Below are 26511 nucleotides of genomic sequence, written 5' to 3'. Positions count from 1 at the left end.
GAATGACATCTGATAAAGTAACAGAGGGTGAAATAGTCACTCTGATGTGTAACACCACCTGTTCCCTGCCCAACAACCCCACCTTCACCTGGTACAAGAATGGCCAACCACTTCTGTCTAGCCACACAACCAGAGACAACACACTGCTGTTAAACCCAGTCAGCAGTGAGGACTCAGGCAGTTACTACTGTGCCGTTGGAGGACACGATAATCTCTCATCCCCTGCTGTGATTCTCAATGTCAGATGTGAGTTGACCAATTCCATCCTCCTCTCAAGACATTTAGAACATATGAAATCATCCTATTTCTGAAACAGGATTGAGGATAAACTGATGTGGCCACTTCATTGATAAAAACAGGTTGTAGCCTACATATTTTTTCAAAGTTAAGAATTTCTAAACCATGTTTACATATTACATGTTTCGTCAGACAAGCCAAAGAATGCAGTGGTGTTCCTCAATGTCTCTGGCGAAATCATTGAGGGCGCTTCAGTGACTCTGACCTGCAGCAGTGATGCCAACCCACCTGTGCACAACTACACCTGGTACATGAAGACTGGAGCTGACTCTCTCACTAGGGGCTCAGGAGAGAGCATCAGCTTCAATGTCACCTCTGATACCAGTGGACTTTACTACTGCCAGGCACACAACGAGGTGGGCTCTCAAACATCTGCTGACATCGCTGTTCAGAAAGGTGAGTATGCAGAGGACTATGAAAATATTTTCTAGTATTAAATATTTTTAATATTGTCTACTAAAAAGGAGTTAATGGTTTTTTGATAAAACTTTATTATAAATGCTGTCTGCTTACCCACGAGTCAGTTGCTGTCCCTGTGACCCTGGCAGCCATTGTAACAACATTCCTGATTCTGGTTGCCTTGCTACTTGGAATTGTCTACATTAGGTATGTTTACTTTATGCATATATAGTATATATATAAAGTATATATTTTTTTCAAAATCAAATGAAAGTATGTCGATGTCGAGATGACATGGATTTATTAGAAGTACAAGAAAAAAGACAAATGATCATTTTATTTGTGTAAAACAGGAAGAAGAATGAACAAATGACTTCAAGAGCCACACATATGGACGTGCAGGTGAGCGGTTTGGCTGAACATCTTCTAACTCTTGTTACAGGTTACAAACAGGTTAAGTAAACATAGTTAATCATCATTGTTGTGATGTTTTACATTACATCTTCAACATCATTAGGTCAAATTCACGCCAAGGCATCGCGGAACGGAAGCGAGACGAATGAGGTCTTTCTGCTTAGTTTCCGCCGGTGTGTTCTACTCTGCCTTTCACACCGACAGCGTTGGCGTGCTCGGCCAGTCCTGTTCAAACCCCCCCCCTGACAGCCAAAGTTAGTGCGCTAGTTTGCCATTCATTTGAATAGGACACCGCCGGTCACTGCCACCCAAAATCCACTTGAGTTCTATTTTCCAAATGCAGCGCAGAGCGGAGCCGGCTCCCTCGTCGCTGACGCCTCACTACCGCCGGTTGGTGTGGAAGGACAGATCTGTTTCCATGTATTTTCACTTGGGGTGTCAACAATAATCGATTCGGCGATCCGAATCGATGCGGGGCATGGACGATCCAGAATCGATCCGGCAAGTTCCAGAATCGATCCGGATTCAATTACTTCCATGGATAGCAAATTAATGTTAAATAAAATAAAAGCCCTTCAAAACATTGCAAGACTGATACAGACTGAGACAGATTGATACAGAAAACAGCCAATAAATTGTTGCTCAGTATCTGACTACTTGTATTGCCTCATCATGACTGATTAAACATGTGCTTTGCTTTCAGTAGAAATGTAATGCATTGCAATGCACTGTAGAATTGGATTGGATTGAATCACATAGGATCGAATCGCATAGGATGGGATCGCTACCTCTCGAATCGTGATCGAATCGGATCGTGAGGGCAGTGCCAATCCACACAACTAATTTTCGCCACCGCCGGTAAAAATCGTTTCCGTCCTGTGACGCTTCACCGCTTGGGTGTGAAAGCAGCCTTACGTGGGTGATGTCAGGCTCCTGATATACTGTATCTCATGGGTCAGGAACCTTTTTGTTGGAGAGAGCCATAAACGGCAAATTTTTTTAAAGAAATTTTCATGAGAGCCATACCATTTTAAAAACACTGAATACAATCAAAAGCATGTATTTCAATTAAGCCCAACAATTTTAGAGTGTACTGTCAAGTTATTGCTTTTATTGATAACAGGTAAGCCTAATAAGGTTGCCAACTGTCAACTTCATTATGGCGAGGGTCTGGGAGAATTTTGTATTTCTTAGATGTAATTTCCTGCATTTTAACACTTGTTAACCTCCCTTGTCCCTTTCAACTCTATATGGAACCCATACTTTTATTTATAAATACAGGACAATTCCATATTTCAAGGGATGGTTGGCGACCCTAGATAAGTAAGAGCCGTATACAGTTGCCAAAAGAGCCACATATGGCTCTAGAGCCATAGGTTCCTGACCCCTGCTGTATCTGGAGTTAGAAATTAAATCTTGTGGCATATGACCAAATTTGTCTGTTTCAAAGTTCGGTATTTAAAATAACATTTAAATAGCAAACCTGATCTATCTGGAAAAGAACACTTAAATGAATGTCAAATTTACAATCGCCTCAACCCAAGTCAACATTAAAGACAGAGGACAGAGGAAGGGATTAAGTTTGGAGAAATGAATTTCACTCCATTGCCGTGTCTCAAATGGCGCAGTTGTGCACTTCGACCACAATGTTTCAGTGTGTAGGGCGCACTGACCACACTGAAACATAGTGCCCGAAGTGCACAAGTACGCCATTTGAGACACACCACTTCTCTCTTCTTCAGAGTGGCTCTGGTCTCCTGTGCGGCAATGTGGCAACAAGGGCCGTGACATTTGACCTTCCACAGACGGCGTCCACACAGGACCAAGACGACGTTCAGTATTCCAGCGTTCGGATCAAACACTCCAAGCCCCAAACTACCCTACAGGATGACTCCGTCACCTACGCCTCAGTGCAGTTCAACAGAGGAGGTGCTGCCACCAGGTGGGTGATTTTGCACACTACAGCATATCTTTACATTTTCTCAACATTCATTTTGATAGAGTGGCAGAGTATGATCTGCCTTTGCTGTTGGACAGTCAGTACAATTTCCTTGAAATAATCTTTTGAGGTGGACATGACACAGATCTATTAGAAGAAAGTTTTTTTTGTTAACAGTAAGAAGAAGGAAAGAATGACTTCAGGTACAAGAGCCACACATGCTGACTTGCAGGTGAGCAGTTTGCTGTCCAAAGTCTATGACCTTGATCTTTTGTGGAAAAAAAATGACAGAGTTCTGTACCAATGTATATATATAATATTTATTCTAAATGTTTAACACCATTAAAACCAAGTAACCATGGGAGCAATGCAATGTGAAGTCAAGCCTTTAGTGTTAAGCCGGGGACAAGGGGGTTTGATTTCTGATCCTCTCTCACTCACTTCCTCTCACCATCTCACACTGTCCTATCAAATAAAGGCATAAAAGCCCCTACATTTTTTTTACAAGTTTGAGTAGATTTTCACATTTCCAAAATGGCGTCTTCACCTGTATTGCTTCACCTGTTTTCTCCCGGCCAGACTGAGGCTGGTCTCCATTATGACATTGTGGGAATGAGGACCATGACCCAAGGTCCCCAGCAAGCGTCCACACATGGCCAAGATGATGTTCAATACTCCAGAGTTCGGATTAAACGCCCCAAACCCCAAACTAACCAGCAGGATGACTCCATCACCTACGCCTGAGTCCAGCTCCACAGAGGAGGCGCAGCCACCAAGTGGCTGATAACACCACTTTTTTTGTACACATTGTTTTAGTACACTGAATGCTTTTTTTCGGAACTTCAGATAATGAACATGCTCCTGGTACCTTTCCTCTGTTGTTTTCTTTAACTCTATTTCAAAAAATCTTCACCTGTTTGGTCTTGCATGGCCATTGACACTCTGTTACCCTAAGTGAATGTACAGTTTAGGACGATATTATTAGCCCCCCTCCTGAAATTAGACATCTCTCTTGATTAATCATTGAGAATGATCATCATTAATAAATCTATGTTATTCTGGAAACTAATACACCCTGGAGATAGTATCCAATAAAAACATTGACTTTTCCATTTTTACAATGAGTTTAAACAAAAAGGGTAAAAATGGCAAGGACAAAGTTATTAGCCCCATTTTCATTAATAGTCAATACAGTGCCATATATTGACACCAGGCACTTTGATTAGTTGTTAACTATGTTGGCACATGTCCTACCAGGGATTTTTGCCCATTTTTTATTGCAAATAGTTAAGCTGGTCCAAATTGCATGGATGTTGAGATTGGACATTCATTTTCAGCACTAAGACTATCTAAAGAATTGAGGTCTGAACCACTACATGACCATGGTTTTATTATCCTTGAAGAACATTTGAACTATTTTGGATGTACGTTTTGTTTTGGGTTATCATCTTATTGAAAGCTTCCTCTATGAGCATATTTTTGCATGGTCAACTTCCACATTCTATCATAATCCCCAGGGGTTTCTCGATTATTGTCGTTGCTAACCGTCTTAAGACCGTTTTACCATTCCCTTGGATTTAGTGGTGAGCGTCGCTGTCGAGAGAGACTTGAGTCGCTCTTACGAAGGACGTTGCTACCGTCGTTAGCAAAGACGCTTTCGAGATATGGACCCCAGGATTGCTGGGTCTTCCAACAACATTGTAAGCCAAAGCATACTTTAAAATTAGTTCAGAGGTTCTTCAAGGACACTAAAACCATGATATTGGAATGACCCGCTCATAGTCCAGACCTTAATCCCTCTGAGAGTCTGTGGCAAATGTCTATGCTCAGCATCCATGCAATTTGGACCAGCTAGAACACTATGCAGTGAAGAAATTGGACAAAATCCCTAGTGGGGCATATGCCAACCTAGGTAACAACTTATCAGAGCCTGTTACCAGTTTTGGTTCATAAATGGTGCCATATTGACTATTAATGATCAGGGTGTTAATAATTTTGTCGTCATTTTTGGCCTTTTTTGTGTTAACTCATTGCAACAATAGAAAAATCCAATTTCAACTCATTGGACATGATCTCCATCAGTGTATTTGTTTCCAGAATTACAGAAACTGTAAACAATGGTCATTCTCACTGAGAAATCTAGAGAAATTTCTAGTTTCAGGAGGCGGGCTAATAATATCGTCCTCAACTGTATGTGATTAACTGCATGCCGTTGTTGGTAGAGCTGAGAAGAACAGTGATTACACCATGGAATAATCTTGCCATTTAAAAATCAAAAGCATGTAATTTTTTTCTGCTACTAAACCAATTGCTGTAAACTTGCTGCACCAGATGTATTGATCTAAAAGAAAAATATACATACAAGAACTTGTGCATTGACCAAGTAGTTGTGTGCATAAAATGAGAGAAATCACAAATTCTTTTTTTTAACCTGGGTGTGTATCTTGAAATTCTGTTAACATGTTGTACTGAGCTTGTTTATACGTTGTCAGCCATAAGCATGGACATAACATGTATTTATAGCACAATATCATCTATACAGTGGACTTGAAGTGCTTTCAAATAGGCCTACATACTGTATACACATTCTGCCACATCAGCTTTGGAGGCTGCATACGGCACCAATTCTCACCAATGTGAGTAATTGCACAAACACACACACACACAACAGAAATGGCTATATGTAATAGTTAATAAATAACACCACTTGGACATTGCATATTTCAAAATTTATTTAAAAAGAGAAGGGCACGGGCAACAAACATTTTTACATCACTTCTCAAAAGGTAGAGGAAAGAATGCAATTAAAAACAACAAATTGCAAACATTATTGTGCATTATGACAAGCAGACTCCAACTTATAAAGTTCTTCAATGATTTGTAACGTTTGCAGAAACTGCAAAATAATAATACAAATGTAGGTTCAATAAAAGTTAGAAAATAAAACCATGGCCTTGTAATACTTCAGATATTTCCTAACTCTTCTGGACCTACTGCAGCATTCCCATTCTAGAGAATTAATTTGACAAAACATTTATGTACAAATAAAAATGTCAATGGAATCCTATTTACAAAAAAACCCTAAAATAAATATCTGCTTTAAAATCGATATGGTCAAATCATTATGCAGTGTATAAATAGAAGCCAGGTTGAGCATTCCCATCTGTGTGTGTGTGTGTGTGTGTGTGTGTGTGTGTGTGTGTGTGTGTGTGTGTGTGTGTGTGTGTGTGTTTGTGTGTGTGTGTGTGTGTTCAGGGAAGGCCTGCTTGCAGGATGCTGCCCAGGAGAGCACGGTCTTTCAGAGCGTTCTCCACATCCTTCTCTTCGATCTTCAGAGACACCTGAATAAATAAAAAATAAAATAGATTAGCGTTGAAATTAAAGATAAAACATAACACACACTTGACACTTAGGGGAGCTTTAAGTTTACAGAGCCCAGTGTATTTGATGACATTAATTTTCAGAAAAGTGGTCACAGTTAAGGAGGCAGGCATGAAAACGGGTCAGGGGTGAAATAGGTTAGAAGGGAATGAGACCAAGTTCCTTTTGGACCATTCATTAGTTGCAATCCAGCACCACATATTCCAAAGGACCTTGTTTTACATCAGGGTTCCCATTCCCATTCAGATACAAAATCCCATGATTCTCCATGACTTTTCAGACCCAAAAAAACAGGATTTCCATGACCACTTCCGTAAAAAGAAATGACGTTAATTTTTTTTTTAAAGGGTGAAAACCGACACAGCACCACTGCCAGCTGGGCTCATTGCATTCTAGAATGTTACACATTACAGCACGAAACCAAAACCGTCTTTGGCGGAGCGTTGTAGTATAACCAAAAAAAAAAAAAAAAAAGTGTTTGCTTCTACACAACTATTCGGAAAATTCCATGATATTCCATGACTGTGCACGCTAAATGGTAAAATTCCATGACGGGAAAAACTTTCATGAAATTCCATGATATTCCAGAAATTCCATGACCCGTGGGAACCCTGTTTACATGTTCAATTCCACCGGGTGATCAGCCAATCACCTGGATGAATTGGACAAGTAAAACCAGGTCATTTGGAATATGTGGTACTGGATTGTGACTAATGAACCCATTTTGCCCATTACTGGAAATGACCCAGACCGGATTCTAACCAGTGCCCCCAAAGGCATAGCCCATGCGATACAGGTGCATTTGCACACCTTTTGAATAGAAAATTAAAGACAATGGAAGCGTGTACGTTTCCAGTATGTACCAGTAAACAGGGGTGATGGTGGAAAAAAATCCTGAGCCTGAACTTTGTCCGCTGCTCTAACGACGACGACAACAAGATACTGCATAGTGACGTAACATAGGCCTATTTTGACACATTATTCAAACATTTAATAGCCTGTGTATGACCATTATTCAAGCCTGATAGTAGAAGAAAACCCTGAACCTGTAACACTTTCTGAGATAAGAATAACGGCTAATTATTATCAATGTTTTTATTTTGGCAAATTCTGTCAAGCCTGAAATCAGGCATGGAGTCTGAATACTATCAGCCCTGAGTAAATGATACAGGTGCATTCGCGCACTGTGCGGGAGAATGAAAAGACGCCTGGTTCCGTACCTTGGTGAGGCGAGCCTCCTTGGCCTTCTTGAGGGCCAGGATGCCCCTGCTCTCCAGGAGTCCGCAGAGGGAGAGGCACTCGCCCTGCCCCACGCCACCCACCTTCCTCTGGGCACACAGCTTGGCGTAGGCCTCCGACAGCTGGACGGACAAGCAAAACACAAAAAGGGATGGTTAAATGTTAAGTCATTTAGCACATTTTATGCACTGCATTTATACACTCATGACAAAGATGTTGTTACGTTTCAGTCATACAGCTAATTTCATATACTTTTATATGGACTGCATTAATACAGCGCTTTTCTATTCCTTGAAGCACCCAAAGGTCTTTACTATGTCTGCCTCACATCCACGCTGGTGCGGACTCATTACAACGGTTTGATTCTAGCCATAGTCCCGACTGAGTTATATGACCTTTATGATTGCAGGCAAAATGTTTGATGTTTTTCGTCTTTCTCGCAAGGCTAGCACAACAGCGCCATAGATAACACCATAGGCGCCATGTTCAGCCTTTTGCCGTGGGCCAACACTGGGCGTCACCGGCTTAGGACAGCATACTGATATTTCTCACAGGCGTTACCGTCACTTTTAGGGAAATGAACGTCGTACAGGCTCGTCACCGATCGATAGCAATGTGCTGGCATAACATGACAACGCTTGTTCCAATACACAGGAATGGTCACCGTGCGGTATGTAGTGTCCGTGTCTACGCAGCGGTGCCATAAGCTCACCTTGCCGAGGGGGATCTCCTTGCTCTTGGCGCCGCGCGTGAGCAACAGCAGGCAGCAGACCAGCAGCTTCTGTTGCAGCGGGAAGCTCTCGCCCGCGTCCGAGCCGCTAGTGCCCCCGCTGGCCATGCGGTCGCCGTACACCTCCGATAGCACCCGTGCCACCTGGGGCACGCTCACACGCACCGCTGCGGGAAAACAGAGGCGAAAGAGACAGGTGTGAGATACTGCTAGAATCATACTACTCTGGACAATTGCATTACATTTAGCTGACACTTTTATCCAAAGAAACTTAGTTATTTTTACAGGGCATTGGTTACAGTCCCTGGAGCAATGTGGGGTCCTGTGCCTTGCTCAAGAGCTCTTTGGCCATAGATGGAGGTGAAGGGAGAGGTAAGGGTGGGATTCGAACTTGCAACCCTCTGATCTAAAGCCCATCTCTTTAACAAGTAGGACACGGCTGCCCAATTGCAATTGAACCTAATGCTGGAGACTAGTTTTAAAAAGCAAAATGAGAGAAGCATGGTAAAATGCAGTGCTCCATTCAGACAGCTCAACGACCCACGGGTCAATCGGATTGGTGGCCACTGGTGAAATTTGCTTCCCTTTGCATGGGATTAAATTGGTCTCCAACTGTTGGCTTTGCTTCTGTTGCCTTGCCTAATAGGAATGAACGGCGCTTGCATGTTTCCCTGGCGCATGACTACACAACCACGGTTATAGTCAGAGATGTGGACTTGTGACTTGTGACTCGGACTGACTTGTGACTTGAGTCACAAATGACTCGACTTGAGACTTGACTTGCCAATATTAGGAGTGACTTGTGACTTGACTCGACTTGTACGCTATTGACTTGAGACTTGACTCGACTTGACAGTTTTAGCTTGCAATGACTTGCAATTGTGCTCCAAGTCAATGAATATATATATATTTTTTTGCATTTTGTGTGTGAAAAAAATGCATGAAAGAAAGAAAAATAAATGATTTACCTTCAACCATAGTCAAAAACCATGCTAAAAAATATATATGATCAGCATGGTCACCCAAACAAACATGAAAGCTTGTCTGCAGCCGTGCTGTAATGGTTAGGGAGTTGGGCTGGAGATCACAGAGTTGCAGGTTTGAATCCCACCCTTAAACCCACCTCTTCCTACATCTCCATCCATGACTGAAGTGCCCTTGAGCAAGGCACCTAACCCCATATTGCTCAAAGGACTGTCACCAATATATGCGTTGGATAAAAGATAAAAGTAATTTAATGAATAATTATAATCCGTGGTAAAACCATGGTTAGTTTTCAGAGTAAAACCATGGTTCAATTTATAGTTAAACCTAGTAAAACCAAAAACCAATGCCGAACCATGCTCAAAAAACTGAAATCATAGTATACCATGGTCGATTTTCGGGACATGACTGACGAAGGGGGACATGCAAAGCAGTGTGGAGAGGTAATGAATTTATGACCAAAGGTAATTGTCAATATTGCACATATAATACAAGGTGACTTGTTAATGACTTGGAAAAAATAAGACTTGGACTTGACTTGGCTTTGGCACGACTTGGACTTGGACTTGACTTGACTTGGCTTTGGCATGACTTGGACTTGGACTTGACTTGGTCAAATGTGTCGTAACTTGTGACTTGACTCGGACTTGATTGGAAGGACTTGAGACTTACTTGCGACTTGCAAATTAGTGACTTGGTCCCATCTCTGGTTATAGTACACAGTTTATAGTAGTGGCCGTCTATACAAATCTGTTTTCACAGGTTACAAAATGGTCTTCGTATGCCCAAGAAGCAGTCATCTCACCCCATTTGCCAATATCAAAGCTTTTCATGGAGTGCCAGCAGCGAGCCTCACCTTTTTTATCAGCCGCCGGTTCGGAAGACTTCTTTGACCTCTCCACAGACTCCACCATTTCAACTGCCCTCCTGTGACAGAGCAAGCATAGGGAAGACCAGACATGCAGTATTAGCAGAGATTCTTCACTGCAAGACCATGTGCGTACCATTTGCATTGATGTATTAGAGGCAATATTAATATTACAGAGACAATAGTGCCACCATTTTCCAAGGTAGGCCTGACATGATTGGGACTTATTCTTAAGGGTACGTCCCTTGCAACACACACCATTTCATTTTCAGTGGAATCCCCATAAACCTTCCATTGATTCGATTCGATTGATTCCACCTCTGGCTTTATGAACAATGTTTTAACCATGTACATAATATCCTGTGACCTAATGGCTCTTTGACTCACCTGCAAATGTCGAGGGCTTTGCGAGCGTCGCCAGACACGGCAGACACCTTCCTGGCACAGAACTGTACAGCTGAGGCATCCAGAACGCCCTCTCCACCCACCTGGAAGAGGAAAAGAGAATTGAGCGACTTTCGCAGAAGTTTGGCTTATTGAACCACAAATCAACATTCCCCGATGACCCCTGACTAGGCACATAGAATCAACCAATTCCCTGACTTTCCATGTCTGGAGTGACCTTAAAGGGACACTGTGCAGGAAATGGTTAAAAAGGGTACTGCAACTATGCTGCTCATTGAAACTGGGCTGATCTTTTCATGAAAGTTTACTAAGTAATAAACTAAAATTTTCTAGTATGGCCCAATAACAGTAATTTTTGCAGCCAAAAATGCCCATTTCTGGAAATTCAAAATGGTGGACCGTGGAGAAGATCCCCCTTTTCATGTATGAAAAGTGCAATTTTTTAATACTTAGAATTTCATGGTGGTGGTAAGTATTCATGAAAAAGGTAACATTAGTGAATAGGCAGCATGAATTCTGGAAATCTAAAAATCTTGCAGTGTACCTTTAACTTTATTACTGATATTACAGTAATTCCCTGACCTGTGGGATGCCAAAAATAGGCAAAAAATAACAAATTGTCAACTAATATTTCCACACTTACACATGTGCTTCTGGTGACGTGTGGATTCCTGCACACAATAGACTATTGGGCTTCTGCAACAATTACCTGTATGATTTTCTTCTAAAGAATCATCTGTAGCGTAAATGTCCTGTTTGAGCCCTGTGGCTTGCCGTACCTGTGTGAGGCGGTCCTGGACGATGGCGGTGAGCTCCTGTCGGCTGTAGGGGGGGAAGTGGAGCAGCTGTGGCCGGCAGTGGGGCTTGGCCTGCAGACGCGGCAGGATGCGGTCCGTCAGGTCCAGGGCGTTGGCAATACCTGCAGACAACAGAGATGGTTATGTATGAAACCAAGGGCCTGCACATTGCACATCACGAGAACACATTGCGTTCACCATCATTCACCTTGTTCTGGGTAGACACAAGATCAAAATTTGCTAACAAATGTTCATATATTGTCAATTATTATATAGGTGGATTCTGCTTTTTATTATTCGTTTTGTTTCAGCCTCAGTACATCTCTTCTATTGTTTGAAAGTTCTCATCCAATCACGTCACAGTCATGGAAAGAGCCAAGACACACTCAATCACAATCGTCCCTCTGAAATGTCTCTTTCCACTAAACAGCAGTGTGCCCCACTCACCGATGAGACAGAGGCGAGACTTGGGGAGGTAGGGCCATTCAAAGATGGTGTACAGCACCTCCTGGCTCTTGCTGTCCAGCTGATCCATCTCGTCCAGGACCAACAGCCTGTGAGCAAAAGAGAAGATGAGACGATAAATGACAAATTAGCTACATCCAAGATAACATTCACATATAGACTATTTTGAGCATAGACCAAAGCCTAGTGTAAAGAATTAGCATGGTTTGTGTTGCCAATTTGTGTCGTGTTGCCAATTACACCAAAACCTGTTGCTACATTTTAAACAATGCAATGACAACTACAGCAACCATTGGTGTCAAAGAGTGGTGGAATAAAATGTATATGTTACATTGTAATGACCCTGAAAAGATCAAAGGACTTTGAACTTTTATGCTTTCTTTATGTTAACTTTTTATGCGTCTCTCCACCACCCACACATATCCTGGGTCGCATCCTGCAAGCAGGCCTCCCCTGAACACACACCCCCACCCACACACGTGATGTACGTACACAGTGGGTCCGCTGCTGGTCAGGAGCTTCTCCAGGCGTGCTTCGCCGGCCTGCCCGTGTGCCCCTCCCCGCGCGGCCCCCAGCTTCTCGGCCAGCAGTGGGAAGATGGAGTGGGAGCTGCGCAGCGTCATGCAGTTCACCACCACCTTCTCAACACCTTTCAGGAGGTCCTGAGATGGAGGGAGAGAGAGAGAGAGAGAGAGAGAGAGAGAGAGACAGAAAGAGAAAGAGAGACAGAGAGACAGAGAGAGAGAGAGAGAGAGAGAGAGAGAGAGAGAGAGAGAGAGAAAGAGAGACAGAGAGACAGAGAGAGAGAGAGAGAGAGAGAGAGAGAGAGAGAGAGAGAGAGAGAGAAAGAAAGAGAGAAAGAAAGAGAGAGAGAGAGAGAGAGAGAGCGCAAGAAAGGAGCGAACGTGTTAATACAGCTTGCAAAGCATTTTTTTGTCCTGACCTGCCATCAGTCATTTTCTTTCATGAAAATCGTCTGAAAACGTGCTGTCCTGATAAATATCAATACTGTACACAGATTTTCTCCAAACAAAAGTACTGATGATTTGGTTGATAAAACCTGAATGGCCATTTTGAAACTATCGGAGCGCACCTTCTTCAAAAATACTGTAAGTCACACACACACACACACACACCTAGGATTTGGATAATGTGTGCAAAGTGACCCGTCCCAGTGCTCACCTCTCTCTCCTGCAGCACGCAGTTGAGGCAGGCCGTCTTGCCCGTGCCGGGGGCGCCGGAGATGTAGAGGCTGGAGGGCAGGCCGGGCACCACGTGGGCCTCCAGGAAGGAGACGATGGAGGCGCGCTCTGCCTCGCGGGACAGCAGCCTCTCGGGCACCGCCGTGTGGAGGGCCTGCTTCACGCTCTGGAACTGGGACTCTGAAGAAGACAGGCAGACCGAAGTGAGACATCGTTACACTCTGGTATGGAGACTAGAGGCGTGACATGGGCTTCTGTGAAAAGGCAAGCTTATGCATTTTAGTTCCACAGTATTGTTTTTGGACATTGACAACGAGGAGGGCCTTCTTCACACCCTGGAAGTTGGGCTATATGGAAGACGCCTTATAATGATGGCATGCCATTGCACATGGAGACTAGACTGAACCTGGGCTAGTTTGTTAATCCAGCCAGTTGAGTCCTCGTGGACAATGAGCATTCAGATTAAATATCGCCATGCCCAGCCTTGTGGTATGCTCCTTTGTGTCATTTGAGAGTCAGGTTTTTTTAAATCCCTCAGACTCTGCTGAGACATGTTTGACTTTGCACATTTACATACTACAAAATACCTGCTGAACATGCATTCTGAATTCGAAAGTGTGATTTAGACTAAAACAGACAGTCATCTAAACATCACCAAAAGGTATGGTGTAGTACAATTTGCAATTCACACATGTATCCAAAGTGGGAATTCAACTTACTCTGTTCAGGGAAGAGGCGTGTGCTGACGGCAGGTTTCCCCTCTGGCTTCTTACTGGGCGTCTCCTGGCGCTTCAGGGGGGAGTTCCGGGACAAGGGGGAGAGCGGGACGTCTGCAGCGGGCTTTGAGCGGGCTGGCGAGGTGAACACTGGGGTGTTCTCGTCGAAGGAGAGCTTGCGTGGAGAGGACGAGGAGCCGGTGGACTTGCGCTTGTACGGCGAGAGGTTGAGTTTGTGGGGAGACAGGGCGGTCATCTTGTGAGGGGAGGGTAGTTTCTGAGGGGATGTTAGGGCGACGCGGCTCTGCTTTGGTGGGGAACCCAGCATGCTGGGAAGGGTGTTGCATCCGTTCTCATCGCCTGAAATGACATATTCACGGTGAGCCAAGCTGTGCAATCAAGTCATTAGTGCAATACAAAAACAAACTGGACATTTAGCTTTGTGAGGATGCAATGTAGCAACCGCAGCTAGTGGTGCTTTACACGTATACAAACTCTTCAGTCAATTATTTTATAGAACGATCCCAAACTCCCAGCAAGATACAACTTTGTGTGAGGATGCTAGATACAACTGCAACAGTCATATGACTAAACTGTAAAACATATTGTCATTTCACATCATGATATGGTTGTGTGTGTTTAGGAACCCAAAGTCATCACCCTCTCTCTGAACAACCCTGAGCGACACCTCCTATGATAGTGTGTAAAACGTGATGCTCACCCATGCGCTTCCGTGGGCTCAGGGGCAGCCTTGGGGACGGAGGGGCATTCTTGAGGGCTGAGTGCCTGGGCGAGAGAGGGGTGTCTGGGGCTGGTTTAGCAGTAGTGGCTGCTGCTGCTGCTGGTGCCTGGGGCTGGGGTGGGACCTGCTCCGCGTCTTCTGGTGTGGTGATGCTCTTGGACCGGGGGACAGGCCTGGAAGACTTCCGTCTGGGGAACGGCAGGGTGGACTGGCTCTGGGACCGTGTGCTGGGCATGTTTTTTTCTGTCTATGACACTAATCTGTACAAACAGAAGAAACTGCAGAAACACACAAAATCAGCTTCCGGGTATAAAAAGAAGGACTAGAAGATAAAAAAGCCACAATAATTAGCACCTTCATTGGTTGTTTACGTTCCTGATTGGCCCGTTAAATTGTGCAAATGCAGGTTATTGACAACACAAACAGAGACATTTGTACAAACATTGTTGTGTACCGTACTAGCATTCAGCACCACCACCACGGTTGGTAGGATGATGAAATAAAGTATCGTACAAATTAGCATGTTGAATTCTAATCTTCCAATCATTTAGCACACCAAAGTCAGTTAGTGTGAGAGAAATACTTAGTTCTAAAGGTGTTTTATGGTAGCCAGTCAGTGTCATTTCACAATGAAGTGTGAAACCATTTCCACGTACAGTCGCGGGAGTTCAATGCGGAAGGACAATGCCATGGTGGATTTGTGGCGCCAACTACTTGCAATGCAAATTACTGACGAAAATGTACCTTCACGAACAAAAATCTGTACTGATATTGATCACATTTCATTCACAAATCCGATGTGATAAGTGTCAACCAAGAATTCCAGTGACACGACAGATTATCTTGCTAGGTATTTATTAGGCTAGTTCGTCTCGTAGGCATCTTTTATTTCCCCTAACCCACACCAAAAAGTTAGTCAACAACAGACTGATTCAGAGGAACATGAGATCGAAAACAGTTGTTGTGACACGATAGTGAAGCACAAATGTGTAGAATTAGATGAGTCTGATTGCAACTTTGTTAATCTTCCAAACAGATAAGACCCAAATGGGCGCCAAAGTTGTTACAACCATTCGAAATGAAGCTCACAGAAACAGTTTGAGTGGGGACAATAGGCAAACTGTGACACAAATCATGTCAAATTTAGATTGTTTAAATGGCGATAATAATTTAAGGAAACCTCTTACCTTACGATATGAGCTGTATTTTCGTCCTCACAACTGGTTCTACGTCTTCCGCGGTCTTCTGTGTACTGAATTCTCAAACTGGAACTGCCGCCAAAGTGACGGTATCCCTACAAGTTCTTAGTACCTCCTCTTAGCACCCATTCGTCCCTCGGGGACACTGTCATCCATTGCCTTCTCTTCATTGGCTAAATGCGTTCAGACTGCACATAAGCCCAACCCAGACCCGCTCTGAGCCAACCAATGCCATGCATTCCCACCTCACAGCTGTCGTGGCGGGACAATCAACCTTTTGTCAACTTCACTTTTTCGCGGATTTTTTTCTCCCGGGAAATATTCTATGAGAAACTACCGATATTGCATGTGTTTTAAATGCATGCTCTTTTAAGAAACTATGTTGTGTGTATTAATGGATAGTGTATTAAATTAAACCATATTAAACTTGGATTAGGACTATACTTTGTCTAACCCCCAATTCATTGTGCAACATTGTAATAGAAATGGTAAAATACTGAACAGAGAGACCAAGAAATTGTTAATGTGGAGGGGAAAAATATATGCGTGGTAAAGTCTACACTGTAGACCTATTTTCCCCCTATGTTTTGCTGAGTCCGTTAACCCCAACAAAGAAACATCATCACATAGCCTAACTGCTGTATTTTGGTAAAATATTGTAAATCGAATTTATGAATGCAATAATCCATAGGCATAGAGGTAGAAAATAACACTAGAGAGGACCCCGCCCCCCTTTTTGCGGCAATCTGTAGCGGCCATTATCTGTAGGTAGATCAGAGAAATGGAAATTAACGGAGAACGACCCACTAAACATTGGACGTCGTATAGACGTTGAAATTAGGTCTAAATTGCGTCCGTCGGTCCATGACCAGTTTTGGACCCTAGAATGACGTACAAACTAGGTCCTTTATTTGGACGTCTAATAATGACCCTATTTGTACGTCATTATGAAGTTCAAAATTCGGACGTCAGTCTAGGTCACTTTTTTGGACGTCAAAAACAGGTGAGGGAAATCGACATGATTGTTATTGTTGCTGTTGCTTTTTTGTGCTTTGTTTTTAAATAGGCCATATTAGTTTTCCTAGTAGGCTATTTTTTCTGTTCACATCGGGTGCACCGTGGGACACACTATATGTACCTAAACAGATGTATCAAAAAAACAACACATTGGGATGTGTAGACAGTGACAGATTATGTGTCATTTTTGTGTAAGATTTCACAGAATTGTGAAACCTGAAGTTAAGAGGTTCATTTCTGGGTCGTGCTAATACTACAAGTGAGAAACTAACGGCCGTTTGGCTGTCCAATCGCGTGACTGTGGACATTTGAAAGCAGACTTCCGCCCGCCTTTTCTACCGTTGGAAATGCAAGATGCGGCGACTTGACTTCAGACACCGAGAGAGGCTGGCGTAAGTAATTCGCTTTATTGGTATAATTTCGTAACAATTACGTGTGTTACCGTTAATGTATGGTTAAAATCAAACCCTGCTTCACAAGTTTTGCTGTACGAACATTGGAACAGCCTCAGTGATTCTGTGAACATTAAGCTAGCCTACAATCAGATGTAGCTAGTTATTGATACTCAGTTAGCTATTGATCTTTAATGCTTGCACTATAAATTATATTTATTTTCTTTTAATTCACATCTAACTTAATGGTTAAAACGTGTTGTGTTGGGAAAATTAAAGGTTTGAAATGTGATATTGGATGGTTTGCTAACATTGGTTGCTAATAGGGTAACTGATAATTAGCTGGTGTGGAAGAAATCAGGCGGCACTTAACTGATGTGAAGTTTGAAAGCTATTTTCTGAGCATGAAAGAAAGTCTGACAGGATTTATGTAAGGATACTGAAACACCACGGATGGATTGACGTAGAGCTAGTACTGGTAGTGGGGCAAAAGTGGATGCTGCTAGTAACAGCAGGTATCGGAGGGGGCAAGACAAGGGCTAGCTAGCATAGAGGCGATTTTAAACTTCAGCGCTTCAAACGTAAGCAGTTCTGCGTCAAATCATGTAAATCAGACCATCCGCCACCCTCGTAGAATAGCACCAGTAAAAGCAAGCAGTATCCCACTGTTTTGTGTTGGCTCGATGAAAGGTGATACAAGCGAATTTCCGAATCACATTATGTCGGCTTGGTTGTAGTTGTTGTGGCCAGTCAATATACAAGCTTTGAACCGTAGTTCCATGTAAGTGTCGTGGTTTTCACCGTTTCAGTATGTAGTTGAATATGGTAGATCTGGGCAACTGGTCAACGCTGTCGTGTTTTGTCTCGGTAGACCTCGTATGACGGTGTGTTGGGAAAATACCGGCAGTTGTTTCAGATGGAGGGTGCGACGTGCCAGATGTACGCTGTTCGAGGGATAAAACGGCCACGCACGAGATTTTGTAGGCAATGGTAATTGGTGACGATACCATGACATTTGAAAAGAAGAAAAGAAGTTTGAGTTTTAGGTGGCAGAGTAGAACAGCTGCGTGTGAAGTGTGGCGACTACCAAGGTATCAACACCAGTTATGGCTACAGGATTTTTAAAGTACCTTCAATGCACTGGGCACTAACGTGCTCTCCCCCCCTCTCTCTCTTCTCTCTTAATCAGGGCCCAGGTCTTGTGGCCACATCTGTCCAAGCTCCTACTCTGATTGAACAGTTGGATGATCAGACTGATGGTGTGTGTGTGTGTGTGTGTGTGTGTGTGTGTGTGTGTTTCCATGTGTATCATATTGTCTATGTGATCATGTGTCTAATTGCCATCCACTTACAGGCCCTCTGCCTCCTTTCATTTGTTTTTTTTTTAGTTTTTTTTTTTTCAGATTTTTTTTCTTATTGTTGTATTGTATGCAATTGTGATAAATATGTTACTGTGATATTGTTATAACACAGAGACTTTGGTAAATGTGACATTTAAGTACTGCTGTACAATTTTCTGCTCTCATTTTCAGATGAAAAGTGCTACACAGTTCTCACACATATTCTGACTCCGAAGCCGCTGCAGTGTAAAATCTGAGATGTCTTTTCTGGTTGATTTTGTGCAGGTATTTTTCAAAGGATAGTTACTTTTAAAACGTCTTTTAATCTTTAAAAACACTTTCATGCAGAGCCTCTGTTAGGACCTCATTGCGATACAGAGTTATGACCTTGTCACCAAAATGTCAATGACCATATTTTAACCTGCTATTTAAGGCTGTCATAGCCATATTCTTATAACAATGCAGTTAAGTTCAAGAGAACTATAGTTTGGTGATATGGATCCCAAACGGAAGGGAACAGCAGCGGTTTGTAGTTGTAGAGAACTAATTAGCGCCAAGTGTTGTTAACCTGTTGTTTCTTGTTTACCTGTCACAGTAGCCCATAGCACTTTTGTCATAGAGAGCAACTTGGTCAGTAAATATGTGCCTGCTGTACAAAGTAGCAGTATTTGGATGAGTTACAGCTAACACGGACGGCAAACTTGAGACTGTATATTGTGTGGTTGACAGATTTCTGACAGCGATGGTGAGGGAAGCAGTGTACCGAACTCTCAGATGACTCGGACCAGGTGACCAAACCCATGCAAAGCACAATGTGAGTGTACACACACACACACACACACACACACACACACACACACAGACCATGAGTCAACATAGTAGCCCCTATACAATATTTTTCCAATTTATTGCTGTATGCTTACCATATCCATCATGTTGATGTGTGTTAATGCATCCTTGTGTGTGTATGTGTTGGTGTTAGGACTGTGCTGAGGCGTTCCGCCCCCCTCCACACCACTCAAGGCACGGCGGCGGCCCAACCGCAAACTAACGTGAGTACACAACACACACACTTGTGTGCATGCCACGCACTGACACTTTCTCTACAGTGACTTTTCAACTTTCCTTACATTGTGTGTGTATGTGTGTGTGTGTGACAGGGAGATTAACATGAGGCTGGATGCGCTTGGCTCCCTGCTGCGTCCATCACCAGAGGGGCCGGGGTTGCTGCGGCAGCTAGCCAATTAAAGGAGGAGGATGAAGGAGAGGAGTCTGACGATGCAGACATCGCCATCGTATGCAGTCCACGCCCTCGCAGGAAAACCAGCCAATGAAAACGCTTGCAGCAGCATCAGCAGAACACACCGGCACGACTGGTAAACTTAAAGATACGCCACAGACCAGACATACACCAAATACAACTAGCACAGGTACACACACACACACACACACACACACACACAGCAGTACATCTGTTTTGTATAGCGCTTTGCCTAGTCAAAGACTTTTTACAGGAAGTATTATAATTCTGTTTTATAGTTGGGGGAAGCCATGGAAAGTAGATAACCCTATACAGCTGATGTGTGTGTCAGTAATATTTATGTGTATGTGTGTTGCAGACAGAGCTTCTGAAGCATGCAGTGGAAGAGCTGTCAGTCAAGCTAAAGGTCCCATCCTCCAACCTGCTGCTGCTGCACGGAGAGGCGGAACTTAACACCTCACACACTATTGGCCAGCTAGGACTCTGCATCGCTGACATCTTTGGTAGGAATATGTGTGTGTGTTTGCGTTTGGGTGTGTTTGCGTGTGGGTCTGTGTTGGTGCAAGTCAGTCTTGGCTCCTTCCTGATATTATACTGTATAAGTTCATACGTATACCGCATTGCAAAATGAATTTCATATACAGTATATCACGAAAGTGAATACACCCCTCACAGTTTTTGCAGATTTTTGAGTATACATTTTCATAGGAAAGCATTACAAAAATTTGTAAAAACAATGATTAGTGACCTTTTAACAACTTATTTAACCGCTTAAATTTCTTGTTCACTCAGAAAAAAGCAAAATACACCCATTAATGTTTGAACATGTACTCACAAAAGTGAGTGCACCCCAGATTAAAATCCGGTAGAGAAGGGGCTGTGTTGGCTCGAATCGTCTTGAAATGAAAAGGGAGGTCATCAGTGTGCGCTTCAACCTTTCTTTGCATTAAACTTTTACATTTTGAGTCTGCATCTGGCTTAAATAGATCGGTGTGAGATTTGAATGCAATCCTATGGAGAATATCATGATCTGCTTCAGTAGTCACAGTGCATGTTGACATGCATGTTTGTTTTAGGTGTATTTCAGATTGCCAATGTTGACAGCATTCATGCATCCCCAAACCATGTCAGTCCCACTACCATGCGTGGCTACTGAGAGGATACACTTTTTTTGTAAAACTCACTTGTTTACCACCACACATGCTTGACACCATCTAAAGCAAATTTGTTTATCTTGGTCTCAAGAGAGATGAACAGACCAAGGATATGGATCACTGGAACCATGTCGTGTGATCTGAAGAGACCCAGATTAACAAATATACTTTAGATGGTGTCAAGCATGTGTGGTGGTAAACAAGTAAGTTTTACAAAAAAAGTGTATCCTATCAAAAGCCAAGCATGGTAGTGGGACTGACATGGTTTGGGAATGCATGGATGCTGTCAACATTGGTAATCTGAAATACACCTAAAAGAAACATGCATATCAACATGCACTGTGACTACTGAAGCAGATCATGATATTCTCCATAGGATTGCATTCAAATCTCACACCAATCTATTTAAGCCAGGTGCAGACTCAAAATGTAAAAGTTCAATGCAAAGAAAGGTTGAAATGCACACTGATGACCTCCCCTTTCATCCCTTTTCATTTAGTTTCATTTCGAGCCAACACTGCCCCTTCTCTACCGGATTTTAATCTGAGGTGTACTCACTTTTGTGAGTACATATTCAAACATTAATGGCTGTATTTAGTTTTTTTCTGATTGAACAAGAAATTTTAAGCAAATTAATATGTTGTTAAAAGGTCACTAATCATTGTGTCAAAGTGAAATGTCTTCAATGCTTTCCTATGAAAATATGTCATCACAAATCTTCAAAAAAACTGTGAGGGGTGTACTCACTTGCGTGATATACTGTAAGTTGAAAAAGTATGTTCTCAAAATATTTGAATGGCAAGAATTCACACATAGGTGATAGGACCTCTGGACAGCCATTTTCAATAATAAAATGCCAAAAAAAAGGGTAGATACACCGTTTTGCAATAAACTCTTCATACGTATATATAAAGAATGAAATGAAAAATGAATGAAATTAAATTCACTCAGTTTAATGAAGAGCTAAGAAGATGTCATGATATCAATGTATGTGTAGTTGATTCGGCTATACTGACTGGTATGCTTCATACCTTTCAATCAGTTAAGTAAAACTTGCTATTAAGTATTATTGATGATCTCTCTCTCTCTCTCTCTCTCTCTTCTTCTTCCTCCTCTTCTACTTCTTCTCAGTCTGGAACCAACTTCACATCCCTCTTCACTGCACTACTGACACTGAGATGGAATCCACAACCCTATCACTAGTGGTCTGCATTGGGAACCTGAAGAGTCTGTCATAACCGCCAGGAATGACCGTGTGACCATTCTCGTTGCAGACGGCCTGACTTGCACAATTGACAAGCTGTTCAAGCTTTACTGGGTCTGCAACTTGTTATATCCAGCACAGCTCAGCTCTGTTTTCACCTTGTTTGAATATGTTTATGACGTTCCCATCTCAACCAACAAACGAACAAAGGCACTACAACTTCTCTCAAAGCTTCCCAGCAGCCCAGTGATCACTCAACATGTGTTTATGCCCAAAATGTAAATAGTTACTACAGACATCAAGAAAGTAGTTTGGCATCTTTGTCAAGTACACGCTTTGTCAGATGCACAGGATATGATGATAATTTGCAGCCAAGATGGCTGTTCAAGTGTACAAGGACTTACTATGTAGACACCACCTACGTAGACACCACCAGTCCACAACAACAGAAATGGGAGTATCTTTCAATGACTCTTTTGAATCCACTGACATTCAGACAGCCTATGCAGCTTCAAGTAACACCTGAAGAAAGAGCATTTTTTGTGTCCCTTCTCAAGGACCGATTCTCCACAATTTACCAGTTAATGGCAATTTATCTGTGTTCATGCTTGTTAGGATTATTACAGGGAATTATTTTGATTATCATTTTGGCAACACTTTATTTTATCATTACATCTATTAGCTCTAATACATACAGTGTTAATGCCTGTATGCTGTATAAGTAACTTGTAAGGCATGCACTAAGCAAAATCAAACATACGTTAGGCATGTATTCGCAAATGCCTTGTTCATGCACTATTTGGGATTTATTACCTAATATAACCTCAGTAAGGACCTAACAAATGTTTGATTTCGCTTAGTACATGCCTTACAAGTTACTTATACAGGCATTAACTCATTGATGCTGGATGTTGCGTTGTGCAACATTGGCCCTGGCGCCTGGAGTTTTGTATGGCATCAGCACCCTTTTCTGCAAGTGCTTTAGGCATCAATGGGTTAACATTGTATGTATTAGTGCTAAGCGATGTAATGTTAAAATAAAGTGTTACCATCATATTTTTTAAAAATATATATGTTGTAAAACTGGACGATTGTGAAATGATATGATGTGGCAGATGTAAGACCCATTGATGTAATGCAGAGTTTTCATTCAGATGAACTGTCTCTTAACCCAAGGTACAATGTCTTTTCTTCCAATATGTTGGAACCTATTTCATAAGAATGTTATTTTCAAGAATATTTAACACTACTTAGAATTTCAAGACTTTCGGGTTTTGTAATACACCGGTAATGTTGTTAAGAGATGATAGTGTAGGAGTCATAATCATCAATACTTCATGAAATTCGCAGTGGTGTTAATTATTCTTGAAAAAGATCACATTTGTTATCTCCCCCTCTTCTGAAAAGCCTAACAAAAAAGAATATGACAGTAAAGTTAATGTAATACAATTTTTTTTTAATTGAATGTAAACACAACTCTACAAAAAAAACGTTGCAGAGGTACGTAGTCAAGACTTTTGAAGATTGAACCTTGTAAACAAAAGTGTTTGCTAAATAAAAGTAACCCCCCCCCCCTGTCACTTTCCATGTGATAAGTGTCTGTATATTTTGAAAACTAGAAGTTTCAAGGTTTTTAATGCTGTCACTTTTATGTTTGAATGACAACTCACAGAGATAATTTGAAGTCAAAAAGACGTCCACAAAAATGACGTCAATAAAACCACCTACAAAATGACGTCAAAAACATGTCCTCTAAGACCCTATTTGGACTAGAGATGACCCTAATATGGACGTAGTACAGACGTCAAAAATGGACGTCCATTAGACGTCCGAAAAAGACGTCGTCTGGAGTAACAGTCTGCACCTTCAGATGACCTAAATTATACGTCCAAAAATGACCTAAAAAAGACGTCCTTTAAACGTCATTTTGTTTACTGGGGAGGCTCACCTCTGTCAAAAATGGCTTAATCATGTGAAAATGTCCATCAACACACTATACAAGGACAATAGTTGATGTGTGTTGCTAACTACGTTCATAAAATATATTATTTGATTTTTAAATGTATTTTATCGACTCATATTATTTAAGTAGATATTTAGCCTGACATTTCAAATCTGGTCTTTGATTAAAGTGTTACTTCATATTTACACAGTTTTAGTTAATTTCTTGACAGGGGCGGGCGTGTTCTCCATTGACTTGCATTGCCTGAAAGTACCTACACTACCTACGGAAGTTGGGAAGCTCCAGCTGCCATTTCCCAGTGCTGTCGCAAATTGATGTGTCCTCTCTAGTGTTATTTTCTACCTCTATGTGCATAGGCCTATTGGCTTCTAAAGAAGTTTAGGGACAAACTGGAGATTAAATTGGAGATTAAACTGGAGATTACATCTCAAACCGGGTGCAAATTAGTGCTTGAGTGGATATTTCTGTATCAGAATAGACATTCCGGTGTGAAAATGTCTGGACGAGTGAGGGGGGCTATCTAGGATGGGTGTATTAAGATAACAATAGACTCAGTCCATCTACGGGGGCAGCCGTGCCCCACATTGGCCTGCATGACAAGTAGACAATAGGCCCCATTGATTGTCACTTCAGATGAGCATAAAGTAGAAGTACTCTTACAGCTGTGTAATTACAACACTAGACTAGTACATGCTCATAGTTTATACACCAGTTATTCTACTATAGGCCTACATGGGTTCACCGTGTGTGTAAACACGATATTGTGAGGAGGGGTAAGACTTGCAGCCAAACATGTGAGCTAATTTTTTGACAGACAGCGGTTTCCAACAATCAGAGGTTGAGTTGTGCGCAGTTAGTTTTGCTTAGTCAGGGGAAAACAAAAAGAACGCATGTATACCTAATGAACACTAGAATTACTTTTACGATATACACCTTGTCGGTCTGCATTTCAGTGATTTAAAAAAAAAAAAATCAAATCCTACCGTTAAAATGATAAAATTCAATCACAGACTTCAAACACAGTTCCCCAGATCATTTCTTTTTATTTCATATGATAAAACATTAAGTAAGATATGAGTTTTTAAAGCTATCCGATAGACATGGCTAACACAAAATACAAAACAAACAAACAAACCAACTAGGACACGGGTGAACATTTGCCAGAGGGATAAGCGGGAACTAGCACCTCTGATCATCCAACCACACATTCTGTGCTGATAAATTTTATACAGGCATCATCATCACATCACAAGAGAGTCACTCACAGGTTTATCCCTACCCTGACTCTTACAATGGGTGCATTCCAATATGCAGACCCCTGTCCTCCATTTGTGCTTGTGGCCTTGCGTTTTACTGACTCCCCGCCTCTGTGGAGAAAACAGTAAAGTTTCCCCACTGTTGGCCTAGCCACAGCAATTTTTGGGGGACTGTTCTTCATTCACCATCTCAATTGCAAATGAGAAAATTACATTAGAACTGTGCTTTTGCAAGATATTGAATTCATTTTCTGTCGTCAGTGATGTCATCATGAGGTCACAAGCAGACAAGTGAGCAAGAGAGGACAGAGGTCTGCATATTGAATCCACCCCAGATATATATTATGTAGTTCTGCAAAAGCTCCACCAGGGGGCTCAGCTTCACAAGGCAGGCCCACAATCCATCTGATGAGATTAGGTTTATCCAGCCAGAGGGGGTTGCTCCACAACAATGACAGTAGACCTACATAGCCAATTGTTTTTGACAGCAGGTTTCGTCAGGAGTGAGTGGTTAAGCTCAAACTAGAAGAGAACGACAGCTTTGAGCTGATTTAAAAAAATGAAGCCACGCCACTGTTCTACTAGGAGATTTACGACTCACTTCCGATTGGCTGATGTAAATTAGGGTGCACGTCATTCTTGCTCCTCCTGTCCTTGTCCTGCAGGCCTCTGGGGGGGGGGGGGGGGGGGGGGGGGGCTTTCCCCATTCAACATTCCGAATGCAAAGGAGAGACTGGCTTTGGAAATATGTTTTTGCAAGCTGTTGGCATAAATGAAAGCAAAACCTCTGGACACTTAAATCCTCTTTGTGTTCTTTTAATTTGCCAAGCTTTCAGCCTACTGATCTTCCTCAGAACTCAAGGAACACAGATAGGATTTAAGTGTGCGGACATTTTTCTTTCATTTATCAGTTTTTGTTTATGTTTGGCACCTTTTAATCCAGACTGCGGTGTAATTCGGTCAAATTCAAGATATTGGGATACAAAAACGTTGACAATCGATGAGGACAGATGAAAGGGCAGGAGGAGCTGGAATGGTTTTCATCCTATGTCACTTAACTCCTGGAACCTTAAAACACACCCCCAGAACAATTCCAGAGACATCATTCACCATCATAACCAGCTATATTATAAAACTGTTCACAATA

General features: G+C 42.2%; 2 protein-coding genes and 1 long non-coding RNA gene across 3 annotated transcripts; 2 read left to right on the top strand and 1 right to left on the bottom strand.

Moving 5' to 3' along the window:
- The first annotated feature begins 2 nt into the window (after window positions 1–2).
- LOC134456661 (B-cell receptor CD22-like) lies at window positions 3–4130 on the top strand. Its single transcript, XM_063208110.1, has 6 exons — window positions 3–246; window positions 430–693; window positions 1139–1149; window positions 2853–3052; window positions 3227–3281; window positions 3629–4130. Exons 1-6 carry the CDS (start codon window positions 3–5, stop codon window positions 3791–3793), a joined length of 939 nt encoding a protein of 312 aa, XP_063064180.1. The 3' UTR covers window positions 3794–4130.
- Window positions 4131–5763: 1633 nt separating this feature from the next.
- On the bottom strand, window positions 5764–15917 carry cdc6 (cell division cycle 6 homolog (S. cerevisiae)). The gene is made up of 12 exons (XM_063206471.1): window positions 15766–15917; window positions 14558–14856; window positions 13840–14196; window positions 13101–13300; window positions 12411–12580; window positions 11901–12007; window positions 11436–11575; window positions 10639–10739; window positions 10240–10310; window positions 8382–8566; window positions 7651–7791; window positions 5764–6390 (listed from the first exon to the last, which is right to left on the bottom strand). The coding sequence occupies exons 2-12, from the start codon at window positions 14811–14813 to the stop codon at window positions 6301–6303; spliced, it is 1818 nt and encodes a 605-aa protein (XP_063062541.1). The 5' UTR covers window positions 14814–14856; window positions 15766–15917; the 3' UTR covers window positions 5764–6300.
- A 1100-nt stretch (window positions 15918–17017) lies between these two features.
- Window positions 17018–22152, top strand: LOC134449215 (uncharacterized). The gene is made up of 8 exons (XR_010034916.1): window positions 17018–17186; window positions 18376–18445; window positions 18719–18811; window positions 19256–19340; window positions 19509–19578; window positions 19687–19902; window positions 20146–20290; window positions 22073–22152. It is a non-coding gene; the product is annotated as an uncharacterized LOC134449215 (long non-coding RNA).
- The last annotated feature ends 4359 nt before the right edge of the window (window positions 22153–26511 follow it).

This window comes from Engraulis encrasicolus, chromosome 1, assembly GCF_034702125.1.
Source record: "Engraulis encrasicolus isolate BLACKSEA-1 chromosome 1, IST_EnEncr_1.0, whole genome shotgun sequence".
Lineage (NCBI taxonomy): Eukaryota > Metazoa > Chordata > Actinopteri > Clupeiformes > Engraulidae > Engraulis > Engraulis encrasicolus.
The sequence above is the reverse complement of the archived record's forward strand: the minus strand, read 5'-3'. Positions and strand labels throughout refer to the sequence as shown.

Excerpts from the sequence above, each read along its gene's own strand:
- LOC134456661 (XM_063208110.1), top strand. The coding sequence starts at position 3 with ATGACATCTGATAAAGTAACAGAGGGTGAAATAGTCACTCTGATGTGT. Across the intron at positions 247-429 it reads TGTGATTCTCAATGTCAGAT|ACAAGCCAAAGAATGCAGTG; the intron begins GTGAGTTGACCA and ends ATGTTTCGTCAG. Across the intron at positions 3,053-3,226 it reads AGAGGAGGTGCTGCCACCAG|TAAGAAGAAGGAAAGAATGA; the intron begins GTGGGTGATTTT and ends TTTTGTTAACAG.
- cdc6 (XM_063206471.1), bottom strand. The coding sequence starts at position 14,813 with ATGCCCAGCACACGGTCCCAGAGCCAGTCCACCCTGCCGTTCCCCAGA. Across the intron at positions 14,197-14,557 it reads GAGCCCACGGAAGCGCATGG|GCGATGAGAACGGATGCAAC; the intron begins GTGAGCATCACG and ends ATGTCATTTCAG. Across the intron at positions 8,567-10,239 it reads ACCGGCGGCTGATAAAAAAG|CGGTGCGTGTGAGCGTGCCC; the intron begins GTGAGGCTCGCT and ends GTTTTCCCGCAG.